The following is a 14,780-nucleotide window of genomic DNA, read 5'->3' as shown; positions in this document are numbered from 1 at the left end:
CTTAGCTGTGAGCTAGCTGGTGAGTGCTGGGTGTTTCTATGTGTTGTATTACTTTTTGTTTGTAATCCCCCTTGTTTCTTGCACCCATTCCGGACTGGGGTTAACTGCCTGTGGCTCTGGTGACATCACAGCTTTTTTGGAGTGCTATTTAGCACCCAGGGCTGGATGTTGCTGAGTCACAGGATGTGTACCTGGTCCGGTCTTGGAGTGCAGTTCCCTTCCATGTTTTATATATATATATATATATATATATATATATATATATATATATATATATATGTTAGTCAACAAATTCAAATCAGTAAACTTGTTTTACAGCGAAATTTAAACTAATAAGAGATCCGATACCCATATGTTTGACAAATAAGCAAACTTATACCTTTTAGTTGTATCTGTGATGTAACAGAGATAATAGTGTTGTTAATGACAATATGATCTCACTTGTCTCTCTCTATATATGTTGCAATTTGTATACCATCTGCATTTCTGCTTATATATTGCATTGTATACCAAAAGTCAATAAAAAATATTTTTTTTTTAAAAAGTGCTATAAACTACTAGTGTCAGGTGTATGGTGTATATGCCCCCAGACTACTAATAGCCAGTAAACTATGAATGTGCAGGTATTTAGCTCTCAGCACCCCAGTCCAATGTCCTTACCTCAGCTGCAGCAACTTGCTTAAGCACGATGCCAAGGATCTAAATCAGTAACAGCATCTTAACCCAGGGGATTGGTGGACAAGTACCCATTTCACCTGTAGAGGGCTGTGGATCCACAAGAAGCAGCTCACTGTAGACCAGGGAATTGGTGGACAAGTCCACATTTCACCTGGGAGGCCTGCAACATTTCTCACTGAGAAAACACCTTTTAATGAAAACTCCATGGGGCATATGTATCAAGCTCCGTATGGAGCTTGATGCCCCGTGTTTCTGGTAAGCCTGCAGGCTCGCCAGAAACAGCAGTTATGAAGCAGCGATCACAAAGACCGCTGCTCCATAACCTGTCCGCCTGCTCTGAGCAGGCGGACACACATCGCCACAATACAACCCGATCGAGTACGATCGGGTTGATTGACACCCCCTGCTGGCGGCACATTGGCTGCGAGTCTGCAGGGGGCGGCGTTGCACCAGTAGCTCTTGTGAGCTGCTGGTGCAATGCTGAATACAGCGAGTCTGACTTTGATAACTAGAGGCCCATGTCTGGCCCCCTGAACGACAGGTTATAATGAGTAGGATCAGGCCTCAGATTGGTTAGAGCAGTGTTTCTCAACCGCGGTCCTCAAGTACCCCCCAACAGGCCAGGTTTTCATAATAGCTGAACCAGTGTACAGGTAATCAGCTGATCAATAACACCATGGTTACTTACCTGCTCTCACCCATCAGCTGATTATTTCAGCTTTGCACTGGTTTGACTGTAATTAAAACCTGTCCTGTTGGGGGTACTTGAGTACCGTGGATGAGAAACAATGGGTTAAAGGATCCCCTTTCAAATGAGTTGATCTAGGACTTGACTTTCACCTCACTCTTTATCAAGGAGACCAAATAAAATAACTTTGGATCATGGTAAGTGTGAAAGATTTAAAGCCTTTTGCCTCCTCCTAGTGATCAGGAAGGGTAATATTGCAACATGTGATGAGTATTGGACTCTCTCCATTTAATGAAATAAAGAACATTTTCTTCTAAGTGAAGAACATAGGTTTTGGAAGTATTCCTAATGCACCTTTGGCTTTAACACAGTTGGGCCTAGTGCACCTTCGGGTAAGCGCTGGAGCAGAAAAAGAAAAGGCTTTTTACGTGCCCCATAGAAGCGGGGAAAGGGAGTTAGCGCAGACACGTTATTCAACCTCCAGATGTTAGCACACAAGTCTTTTGCACTCAAGCTAAACTTTTATTTTCACCAGTGCAAACATACAAGCTCTATTGATTTACCTTGAGTGCAGTTAGCTCTCATCAGCAATAAAAATGAACAACAATACTTGTAATCTAGGCCTATGTTGGGAGCCACAAATAATAAAAAAATTATAATTCAGTGTAAACTTTTATAAAGCAAATAGCCAGTCTAAAAAGGCATCAAATCTGGAGTTACTCAGACATGAATTTCTTTAAGGAGTTCAAGTAAGCTGGAATTAAAGATGTTTCTTCATCACATGCTATCTTCTCGCCACGTCCTTCTGATCCAGTGGAGCTTGGAGGTCTGACAAATGCAGCAAATGGTGAGTTCAAGCCCTGTTAACAAAAGGTTATACATTCATATTAATATGTTGTATGTTAATGTGTAGTGTGATATTGTGTTGCATTGATTTCATTGCTTGCTGCAGTGTTGGTTGATGTTGTTGGAACCAAACTATGAATTTGTAAACAAGGGCAAAATGTACCAGCGGAGAGAATGTTCTTCTTGATTGTTTATGCTAAAATGTATAATGTTATATTTTTTTGTACATTTTATTTTAACAATACACAGAGGGGCAGATTATAAGTGGAGCGATATTTATCGCTCCCGATCACGTGTCAACTCCGCTAGAAGTAAGTTTTTTTGTCGGTAGCGCTCGTATCAAAGTAAAAAGTTCAAAACATATATATATAGGTATAGATATATACAGATATATATATAGGAATATCTATTTAAAATACTTAGAACATATTCCCATTGAACATTGAAAACGTGAAACTATTTACAGTAAATACACAGTATAACACTTTATTAAATACGAATATTGCATAAATATGCTTATACATGTTTTCATCTACTTAACTGAAAAGGGCTCCAATGCACTTATAGATATTTCTATATGTGTGTAAATATATTTATGTGTTTATATTTGTATAAATGTCTGTAAATATTAGGATTACCCTGGTAAAACGGACATTACCAAAGTGCCTGTGGGTAAAGCCCAATGTATGATCATGAGTCACCGCATCAAACATATATAGCATGCACTGTTATTCCTGCCTCTTCACTATCTTTTTTGTCTCTGCCTGGGAAGTTCAAGGGGTGAGATGCCCCCCTTGTAAACCTCTTTCCCCAAGGTTCACTTGGGGTGGATGCCAGAAGACCAGCGGGGCGCCCCCCTTCAACCTCCCAGGCGGAGGCAAAATAAATAGTGTTGATGGTGGAATTGCAGTACATTGGGCTATACCCACAGCCGCTTGGGTAATGTCCGTATTACCAAGGTAATCCTAGGATTTCCCGGATTTCTTACTTTACCCGAAACACCTCAGACCTAATATCTTTGCGCCCTTATAAAACTCTTTTGTGTGATTATTTATTTTCTTAATTTGAATTGTTATTATGAATGTAACTGTACATTTAAATTTATTTTTGAGGTGTTTTGATACACTTTTTTTGTTTTCGCAAAACAGTTACCCAGTATTCTTGCCCAGAATTGGCCATATATGTATTAATTACAGTATCTATGGCTAGAACTGTTCTAGTTCAAAACCCTCATCGTAAAAGGACATTTTTATTGACATTATTATTATTGTTGTGGTCTTTCTTTCTTTCTTTTTTTTTTTTGCCCCCCACCACCAAATTTCCGCAGACGTCTGTGCTTAAGAGTGAAATCTTGGTTCCCTGTTTATGTGGTGATTACTGACCTTTTTTTGCCCTGATCCTTCAGTTAACGCAGAACAGACCCTATTGACTATTAACAAGAAATAGTAGCTACATTCATTGCTGTGGAATTAATAACTTGCCAATGTCTGTAGATCTATTAATTACAATAATATGGCAACTTCCTTAATTACCATGATTATTCTTTGTTTGACTCTACCCACTCAGCCCCTCTCCCCATAAAGTCAAGGCTTCACCCTCAGCCTCCAAGTGCAATATACTGCCCCAAAAATATTTGGAGGTTCACAAAATGGGCATGTTTGCATTATTTCAGCATGCATTGTTCCTTCCTTACCTAACTTGTATGGAAATATATTTAGATAAACAAAATTCCTTATATATGTTTTTTATCATGGAAAGAAAATTTGTAATTTGATAGAAATGGTCATTGAAGGGGCTCAATAGAATTCCATCACAACTGGTGAGATTAGTTAGTGATTCCACCCCAGTGTTTCTCAGCTTTAGTCCTCTGGACTGTTCAACAAGCCGGGATTGTAGGACCTTTCTGCCTCACATCACGTGGCTATCTCATGCATCTGCTGATTTCGGGCCATATTATGAGTGGAGTGCAAACGTTTGTGCTCAAGCAATAAGGGGTTTATCATGGGGGTTTGCGTTTGTTGGGCTTACCGCAGGTATTACAAGTTGAAAGTAAACGTGATCGCTTGAACGCTATCGTGATTTACGCTATAATAATTCCTGCAACTTCAGAGCTCTGGTTAACTGTTTTGCAAAACATAAAAGTTGCACAAAACACATAAAAAATACATTACAAAGTATAGTTACAGGAAAATGCGAAAATGGATGTGTGTATGAGAGCTACTCAGTGGTCAGATTATAAAAGAAACCCAAAAATACCACATTAATCTCTCCATAAAAGTGTGGTAATGAACTAGGAAAACAGTAGGGAGCTGTGGGTTAGTGCTCTGCTAGAGGGCAAAACTGACTTGGTGTTTTGGGATAATATAAGGCTGATTGGCCTGTTAAAGTTGGGAGGGGTAGTGTACAATAGGGATTTATAAAGCACCTAAGTAAAAAACCCAGTATGTTTAGATATAAATTACAAATTTATTGTATGGTAAAATTGTTTAAAGATAAAATATCCACATAATTAACATGTATAGTGCCGGCACTGTAAAATATAAAAAAAAATATATAGATATTCAACACATAGGTACTAAAAACATAAGTGTTTGGGATGTGTAGGAATCCCCAGTAAGAATTATAGCAGCTTCAAAAAATAAAAATCTCGGATAGGGCTGTTTATGGCAGCAGCACCTTAGATATCATTAATAACGATGTGTAGCTGAACAGTCTGCTGAAAGATCGCTGTGATTTGCACAGCTAGGATGTATTGTATCAAATTGTATCCGTGGCTTTATGTTCCTCTGTGTTCCTCTGTGTGAGGCTAGTAGCCTCTATGCTGATGATGTCAAGAGCTGGGCCGCCATGGGGTTCCAATCAGACTCGTCTGTCAGCGTTGTAGCGATAATCCAAATATTCAGCATGTTTCTTAGTAGGGATGAGGCTATGCTCTGAAGTTTATGAAACAAAGATTCTCACTTGTAATGACCCTCGGTGTATACAAAGGGACAATTAACACCCGTATAGCACTATGAGGATCAGCGTTCAAAAGTACATCAGGAGTGCATCAGATTATGGGGTACCAGGTAAAAAGGTGCGTCTACGCGTTTCGGCTGCAGGTCAGCCTTTATCAAGCTAAAAAGAAGCTGCACCCAGGTGGTAAGTTGCCAGAGAACAGGCTAACAATGGTATTGAGCTGGTTGTTCATTCCTGTGAGTGTGCTTCTCTCTGTATGTATGTAGTTTCCCTAAGGGAAAAAGGGGGAACCAGACTTGGACTCCTTGCTCAGTGTGCTTAGAGGAATATGGCTACACCTCACTGACAAGGCCCAATGAAGGTTGAAATGATTGTCTGGGGTTGCTGTGTTCCTTGTTCAGATAGGAATTGGCTGGTATTTCAGCGCTAGGCTGACCGTAATAGGCAGGCTCAGACTGATATACTACAGGAAAGTTATACTCTGTGAAAAGCATTACTGGGCTAAAAAGAAGCTGCACCAGATGGTAAATCATCAGAGAACAGGCTAACAATGGTATTGAATTGATTGTTCATTCCTGCGAGTGTGCTTTTCTCTTTATGTATGTAGTCTCCCTAAGAAAAAAACATAATTTATGCTTACCTGATAAATTCCTTTCTTCTGTAGTGTGATCAGTCCACGGGTCATCATTACTTGTGGGATATTAACTGCTCCCCTACAGGAAGTGCAAGAGGATTCACCCAGCAGAGTTGCTATATAGCTCCTCCCCTCTACGTCACCTCCAGTCATTCGACCAAGGACCAACGAGAAAGGAGAAGCCAAGGGTGTAGTGGTGACTGGAGTATAATTTAAAAAATATTTACCTGCCTTAAAAAACAGGGCGGGCCGTGGACTGATCACACTACAGAAGAAAGGAATTTATCAGGTAAGCATAAATTATGTTTTCTTCTGTTAAGTGTGATCAGTCCACGGGTCATCATTACTTGTGGGATACCAATACCAAAGCAAAAGTACACGGATGACGGGAGGGATAGGCAGGCTCTTTATACAGAAGGAACCACTGCCTGAAGAACCTTTCTCCCAAAAATAGCCTCCGAGGAAGCAAAAGTGTCAAATTTGTAAAATTTGGAAAAAGTATGAAGCGAAGACCAAGTTGCAGCCTTGCAAATCTGTTCAACAGAGGCCTCATTCTTAAAGGCCCAAGTGGAAGCCACAGCTCTAGTGGAATGAGCTGTAATTCTTTCAGGAGGCTGCTGTCCAGCAGTCTCATAAGCTAAACGAATTATGCTACGAAGCCAAAAAGAGAGAGAGGTAGCAGAAGCTTTTTGACCTCTCCTCTGACCAGAGTAAACGACAAACAGGGAAGACGTTTGTCGAAAATCTTTAGTTGCCTGTAAATAAAATTTAAGGGCACGAACTACATCCAGATTGTGCAAAAGACGTTCCTTCCTCGAAGAAGGATTTGGGCACAAGGATGGAACAACAATCTCCTGATTGATATTCCTGTTAGTGACTACCTTAGGTAAGAACCCAGGCTTAGTACGCAGAACTACCTTATCCGAGTGAAAAATCAAATAAGGAGAATCACAATGTAAGGCTGATAACTCAGAGACTCTTCGAGCCGAGGAAATAGCCATTAAAAATAGAACTTTCCAAGATAACAACTTTATATCAATGGAATGAAGGGGTTCAAACGGAACACCCTGTAAAACGTTAAGAACAAGGTTTAAACTCCATGGTGGAGCCACAGCTTTAAACACAGGTTTAATCCTGGCCAAAGCCTGACAAAAAGCCTGAACGTCTGGAACTTCTGACAGACGCTTGTGTAACAGAATGGACAGAGCTGAGATCTGTCCCTTTAAGGAACTAGCGGATAACCCATTTTCTAAACCTTCTTGTAGAAAAGACAATATCCTAGGAATCCTAACCTTACTCCAAGAGTAACCTTTGGATTCGCACCAATATAGGTATTTACGCCATATTTTATGGTAAATCTTTCTGGTAACAGGCTTCCTAGCCTGTATTAAGGTATCAATAACTGACTCAGAAAAACCACGCTTTGATAAGATCAAGCGTTCAATTTCCAAGCAGTCAGCTTCAGAGAAGTTAGATTTTGATGTTTGAAAGGACCCTGAATCAGAAGGTCCTGTTTCAGAGGTAACGACCAAGGTGGACAGAATGACATGTCCACCAGATCTGTATACCAAGTCCTGCGTGGCCATGCAGGCGCTATTAGAATCACTGATGCTTTCTCCTGTTTGATTCTGGCAATCAATCGAGGAAGCATCGGGAAAGGTGGAAACACATGAGCCATCCTGAAGGTCCATGGTGCTGTCAAGGCATCTATCAGGACCGCTCCCGGATCCCTGGATCTGGACCCGTAGCGCGGAAGCTTGGCGTTCTGTCGAGACGCCATGAGATCTATCTCTGGTTTGCCCCAACGTCGAAGTATTTGGGCAAAGACCTCTGGATGAAGTTCCCACTCCCCCGGATGAAAAGTCTGACGACTTAAGAAATCCGCCTCCCAGTTCTCCACTCCCGGGATGTGGATTGCAGACAGGTGGCAAGAGTGAGACTCTGCCCAGCGAATTATCTTCGATACTTCCATCATTGCTAGGGAGCTTCTTGTCCCTCCCTGATGGTTGATATAAGCTACAGTCGTGATGTTGTCCGACTGGAACCTGATGAACCCCCGAGTTGCTAACTGGGGCCAAGCCAGAAGAGCATTGAGGACTGCTCTCAATTCCAGAATGTTTATTGGAAGAAGACTCTCCTCCTGATTCCATAGTCCCTGAGCCTTCAGAGAATTCCAGACAGCGCCCCAACCTAGTAGGCTGGCGTCTGTTGTTACAATTGACCAGTCTGGCCTGCTGAATGGCATTCCCCTGGACAGATGTGGCCGATAAAGCCACCATAGAAGAGAATTTCTGGTCTCTTGAATGGAATGAAGGACACGGCATGCACTTTGAAGTTTTGTTAACCTGTCCTCTGTCAGGTAAATCTTCATTTCTACAGAATCTATCAGAGTCCCCAGGAAGGGAACTCTTGTGAGTGGAAAGAGAGAACTTTTCTCTTCGTTCACTTTCCATCCATGCGACCTTAGAAATGCCAGTACTATCTCTGTATGAGATTTGGCAGTTTGAAAGCTTGAAGCTTGTATCAGTATGTCGTCTAAGTACGGAGCTACTGAAATTCCTCGCGGTCTTAGTACCGCCAGAAGAGTGCCCAGAACCTTTGTGAAGATTCTTGGAGCCGTAGCCAGTCCGAATGGAAGAGCTACAAACTGGTAATGCCTGTCTAAAAAGGCAAACCTTAGATACCGGTAATGACTTCTGTGAATCGGTATGTGAAGGTAAGCATCCTTTAAATCCACTGTGGTCAAGTACTGACCCTCTTGGATCATGGGCAAAATTGTTCGAATAGTTTCCATCTTGAACGATGGAACTCTTAGGAATTTGTTTAGGATCTTTAAATCCAAGATTGGCCTGAAGGTTCCCTCTTTTTTGGGAACTACAAACAGATTTGAGTAAAACCCTTGTCCTTGTTCCAACCGCGGAACTGGATGGATCACTCCCATTAATAAAAGATCTTGTACGCAGCGTAGAAACGCTTCCTTCTTTGTTAGGTTTGTTGACAACCTTGACAGATGAAATCTCCCTCTTGGGGGAGAGGATTTGAAGTCCAGAAGGTATCCCTGAGATATGATCTCTAACGCCCAGGGATCCTGAACATCTCTTACCCAAGCCTGGGCGAAGAGGGAAAGTCTGCCCCCCACTAGATCCGGTCCCGGATCGGGGGCCCTCAATTCATGCTGTCTTAGGGGCAGCAGCAGGTTTTCTGGCCTGTTTGCCCCTGTTCCAGGACTGGTTAGGTTTCCAGCCTTGTCTGTAGCGAGCAACAGCTCCTTCCTGTTTTGGTGCAGAGGAAGTTGATGCTGCTCCTGCTTTGAAATTACGAAAGGAACGAAAATTGGACTGTCTAGCCTTGGCTTTGGCCTTGTCCTGAGGCAGGGCATGACCTTTACCTCCTGTAATGTCATCAATAATCTCTTTCAAGCCGGGCCCGAATAAGGTCTGCCCTTTGAAAGGAATATTAAGCAATTTAGATTTAGACGTAACATCAGCTGACCAGGATTTTAGCCACAGAGCTCTGCGTGCCTGAATGGCGAATCCTGAATTTTTAGCCGCAAGTTTAGTTAAATGTACTACGGCATCTGAAATAAATGAATTAGCTAACTTAAGGAATTTAAGTTTGTGTGTGATGTCATCTAGTGTGGATGATTGAAGTGTCTCTTCCAGAGACTCAAACCAAAATGCTGCTGCAGCCGTGACAGGCGCAATACATGCAAGAGGTTGCAATATAAACCCTTGTTGAACAAACATTTTCTTAAGGTAACCCTCTAATTTTTTATCCATTGGATCTGAAAAAGCACAGCTATCCTCCACTGGGATAGTGGTACGCTTAGCTAAAGTAGAAACTGCTCCCTCCACCTTAGGGACCATTTGCCATAAGTCCCGTGTGGCGGCGTCTATTGGAAACATTTTTCTGAATATAGGAGGGGGTGAGAAAGGCACACCGGGTCTATCCCACTCCTTAGTAACAATGTCAGTAAGTCTCTTAGGTATAGGAAAAACGTCAGTACTCGTCGGTACCGCAAAATATTTATCCAACCTACACATTTTTTCTGGGATTGCAACTGTGTTACAATCATTCAGAGCCGCTAATACCTCCCCTAGTAACACACGGAGGTTCTCAAGCTTAAATTTAAAATTTGAAATGTCTGAGTCCAGTTTATTTGGATCAGAACCGTCACCCACAGAATGAAGCTCTCCGTCTTCATGTTCTGCAAACTGTGACGCAGTATCAGACATGGCCCTTGCATTATCAGCGCACTCTGTTCTCATCCCAGAGTGATCACGTTTACCTCTTAGTTCTGGTAGTTTAGCCAAAACTTCAGTCATAACAGTAGCCATATCTTGTAATGTGATTTGTAATGGCCGCCCAGATGCACTCGGCGCTACAATATCACGCACCTCCTGAGCGGGAGATGCAGGTACTGACACGTGAGGCGAGTTAGTCGGCATAACTCTCCCCTCGTTGTTTGGTGAAATATGTTCAATTTGTACAGATTGACTATTTTTTCAAGTAGCATCAATACATTTAGTACATAAATTTCTATTGGGCTCCACTTTGGCATTAACACATATAGCACAGATATCTTCCTCTGAATCAGACATGTTTAACACACTAGCAAATAAACAGCAACTTGGAAATACTTTTCAAAGTAATTTACAAATAATATGAAAACGAACTGTGCCTTTAAGAAGCACAGAAAAATATTATAACAGATAAAATAATTAAGTTATAGCATCAATCTTTGTCAGAATATACAGTTTTAGCAAAGGATTGTTCCCCTCAGCAAATGATAACTAACCCAGGCAGCAGAAAAAAATACACAAATAAACGTTTTTTATATCACAGTCAATACAATCAGCACAGCTCTGCTGTATGATTACTTCCCTCAAAAAAGACTCTTGAGATCCCTGAACTCTGTAGAGATGAACCGGATCATGCAGGAAGAAAATGAACCTCTGACTGAGTTTTTCTGATGCATAGTGAAAGCACCAAAATGGCCCCTCCCCCACACACATAACAGTGAGAGGGATCAGTGAACTGCTCTAATTTAAATCAAAACTATTGCCAAGTGGAAAAAAAGTGCCCAAAACATTTTTTCACCCAGTACCTCAGAGAAAAAAACGTTTTTACATGCCAGCAAAAAAACATTTTACCTCAATAATTAATTGTCATTTAAAACCTATTGCAAGTCCCTGCAAAATAGGTTAAGTCTATGTATACAGTTTAAAAGCCAGAGAAGTACCATTTCCCAGAAAACTGAAGTGTAAAATATACATACATGACAGCCTGATATCAGCTACATCTACTGCATTCAAGGCTGAGTTTACATTATAACGGTATGGCAGGATTTTCTCATCAATTCCATGTCAGAAAATAATAAACTGCTACATACCTCTTTGCAGATTAATCTGCCTGCTGTCCCCTGATCTGAAGTTTACCTCACTCCTCAGATGGCCGAGAAACAGCAATATGATCTTAACTACTCCGGCTAAAATCATAGAAAAACTCAGGTAGATTCTTCTTCAAATTCTACCAGAGAAGGAATAACACACTCCGGTGCTATTATAAAATAACAAACTTTTGATTGAAGATATAAAAACTAAATATATCACCATAGTCCTCTCACACATCCTATCTAGTCGTTGGGTGCAAGAGAATGACTGGAGGTGACGTAGAGGGGAGGAGCTATATAGCAACTCTGCTGGGTGAATCCTCTTGCACTTCCTGTAGGGGAGCAGTTAATATCCCACAAGTAATGATGACCCGTGGACTGATCACACTTAACAGAAGAAAAGGGGCAACCAGACGTGGACTCCTTGCTCAGTGTGCTTAGAGGAACATGGCTACACCTCACTGACGAGGCCCAATGGAGGCTGAAATGATCGTCTGGGGTTGCTGTGTTCCTTGTTCAGAGAGGAATTGCCTGGTATTTCAGCGCTAGACTGACCGTAATAGGCCGGTATCAGACTGATATACTACAGGAAAGTTCTACTCTGTAAAAAGCATTACTGGGCTAAAAAGAAGCTGCACCGAGGTGGTAAATCGCCAGAGAACAGGCTAATAATGGTATTGAGCTGGTTGTTCGTTCCTGTGAGTGTGATTCTCTCTGTATGCATGTTGTCTCTCTAAGGGAAAAAGGGACAAACAGACGTGAACTCCTTGCTCTGTGTGCTTAGAGGAATATGGTTACAACTCACTGACGAGGCCCAATTAAGGCCGAAACGATCATCTCAGGTTGCCGTATTCCTTGTTCAGAGTGGAATTATCTGGTATTTCGGCACTGGACTGACCGTAATAGGCGGGATCAGACTGATGTACTACAGGAAAGTTCTACTCTGAGAAAAGCATTACTGGGCTAAAAAGAAGCTGCACCGAGCACCGAGGTGGTAAATCGCCAGAGAACAGGCTAACAATGGTATTGAGCCGGTTGTTTGTTTCTGTGAGGGTGCGTCTCTGTATGCATGATGTCTCTCTAAGGGAAAAAGGGGCAACCAGACGTGGACTCCTTGCTCAATGTGCTTAGAGGAATATGATTACACCTCACTGATGAGGCCCAATGTAGGCCGAAACGATCGTCTGTGGTTGCTGTGTTCCTTGTTCAGAGAGGAATTGTCTGGTATTTCAGCGCTAGACTGACTGTAATAGGCGGGATCAGACTGATATACTACTAGAAAGTTCTACTCTGTGAAAAAGCATTACTGGGCTAAAAAGAAGCTGCACCCAGGTGGTAATTTGCCAGAGAACAGGCTAATAATGGTATTGCGCCGTTTGTGCGTTCCTGTGAGTGTGCCTCTCTGTATATGTATATAGATATATACTATGTATATATATATATATATATATATATATATATATATATATATATATATGTGTGTGTGTGTGTGTCTAATGTATTTAATTAAGTATTTACATACATATATACAAATATAAACAAATAAATACATATGTACACATATAGACATACACAGAAGTGCATTGGAGCCCTTTGCAGTTAAGTAGATGAAAACATGAAAAAATATATTTTGCAATATTCATATTTATTAAAGTTTCTAACTATGCATTTACAGTAAAAATGTCACATCTCGATGTTCTGCACATAGGAGAATATGTTCTATGTATTTATAAATAGATATTCCTATAAATATATATTTATACCTATATATAAACATCAGATATATGTAAAAATAAAATGATAACTAGAACATATTATTCTATGTCAAGAACATTGAGATGTGAAATATTCATATTTCGGGTTAGTGCAAATGAGAATATGCAATTGAGTTTGAGCGAGAGTGAAGTGTTAGTTTTTTATTCCAATTTTTTTCTCATTTAACTTATATGGTTAAATACGTGAACGCGATGTTCTAACTTTGGCTTTTTGCGCTTATCGAGTATTTTCAACTTGACAATTGCAAAAAAGCTTACTTCTAGTGCAATTAACGCTCGAGTGGAAGCGTCAATTTGTGCTTCACTAATAATCTGGCCCTTGATTGGCTCACCATGAATGCAAAGCGGACATATATATACCTGGGGGTCCTAACGCTGCTTTTTACTGCCCGCTGGTATTTAGAGTCAGACAGGAAAGGGTCTACCGCTCACTTTCTTTCCGCGACTCGAGGCTACCACAGATCCCCTTACGTCAATTGCGTATCCTATCTTTTAAATGGGATTTGCCTAACGCTGGTATTTCGAGTCTTGGAAGAAGTGAGCGGTAGAGCGGTACACCCATAAACTACCTATGAACCCATAAACTACCTATGAACCCCTAAACCGAGGCCCCCCCACATCGCCAACCCTATAATAAATATTTTTAACCCCTAATCTTCCGACCGGACATCGCCGCCACCTACATTATAGCTATGAACCCCTAATCTGCTGCCCCTAACATCGCTGACACCTACATTATATTTATTAACCCCTAATCTGCCCCCCCAACATCGCCGCCAATCTGCCGACCGGACCTCGCCACCACTATAATAAATGTATTAACTCCCGCCTCGCAAACACTATAATAAATAGTATTAACCCCTAATCTGCCCTCCCTAACATCGCCGCCACCTACCTACAAATATTAACCCCTAATCTCCCTGCCGCAACGTCGCCGCTACTATAATAAATTTATTAACCCCTAAACCTAAGTCTAACCCTAACCCTAACACCCCCTAACTTAAATATAATTTAAATTAATCTAAATAAATGTACTATCATTAAATAAATTTTTCCTATTTAAAACTAAATACTTACCTGTAAAATAAACCCTAATATAGCTACAATATAACTATTAGTTACATTGTAGCTATTTTAGGATTTATATTTATTTTACAGGCAACTTTGTATTTATTTTAACTAGGTACAATAGCTATTAAATAGTTAATAACTATTTAATAGCTACCTAGTTAAAATAATTACAAAATTACCTGTAAAATAAATCCTAACCTAAGTTACAAATACACCGAACACTACACTATCAATAAATTAATTAAATACATTAACTACAAATAGCTAAACTAAAATACAATTAAATAAACTGATCTATAATACAAAAAAACCCCCACTAAATTACAGAAAAAACATTTTTTTACAAGAAGTTTAAACTAATTACACCTAATCTAAGCCCCTAATAAAATAAAAAAGCCCCCCAAAATAATAAAATGCTCTACCTTATTCTAAATTACAAAGTAATCAGCTCTTTTACCAGCCCTTAAAAGGGCCTTTTGCAGGACATTGCCCCAAAGTAATCAGCTCTTTTACCTTTAAAAAAAAATACAACCCCCCAACATTAAAACCCACCACCCACATACCCCTACTCTAACCCACCCAAACCCCCCTTAAATAAACCTAACACTAACCCCCTGAAGATCTCCCTACCTTGAGTCATCTTCACCCAGCTGAGCCGAATTCTTCATCCAAGCGGTTGAAATATTGGGGGGGGGGGTATTGTATTTTTTTTTACAGGTAAAAGAGCTGATTACTTTG

At 40.7% G+C, this 14,780-nt stretch overlaps 1 protein-coding gene across 1 annotated transcript in view; it reads right to left on the bottom strand.

The window, feature by feature from the left end:
* Positions 1 to 1,867: 1,867 nt before the first annotated feature.
* The window catches only part of LOC128666882 (myosin-16-like), a 357,676-nt gene continuing 344,763 nt past the window's right edge, over positions 1,868 to 14,780 (bottom strand). Inside the window, exon 17 of the mRNA XM_053721692.1 lies at positions 1,868 to 2,226. Within this exon, the coding sequence (XP_053577667.1) occupies positions 2,083 to 2,226 (144 nt within the window). The 3' untranslated portion in view covers positions 1,868 to 2,082. The remainder of the gene's footprint in view (positions 2,227 to 14,780) is intronic.

The sequence above is a fragment of the Bombina bombina genome, chromosome 1, assembly GCF_027579735.1.
Source record: "Bombina bombina isolate aBomBom1 chromosome 1, aBomBom1.pri, whole genome shotgun sequence".
NCBI classification, from domain to species: Eukaryota; Metazoa; Chordata; class Amphibia; order Anura; family Bombinatoridae; genus Bombina; species Bombina bombina.
This window is presented reverse-complemented; position numbering and strand designations above follow the sequence as displayed.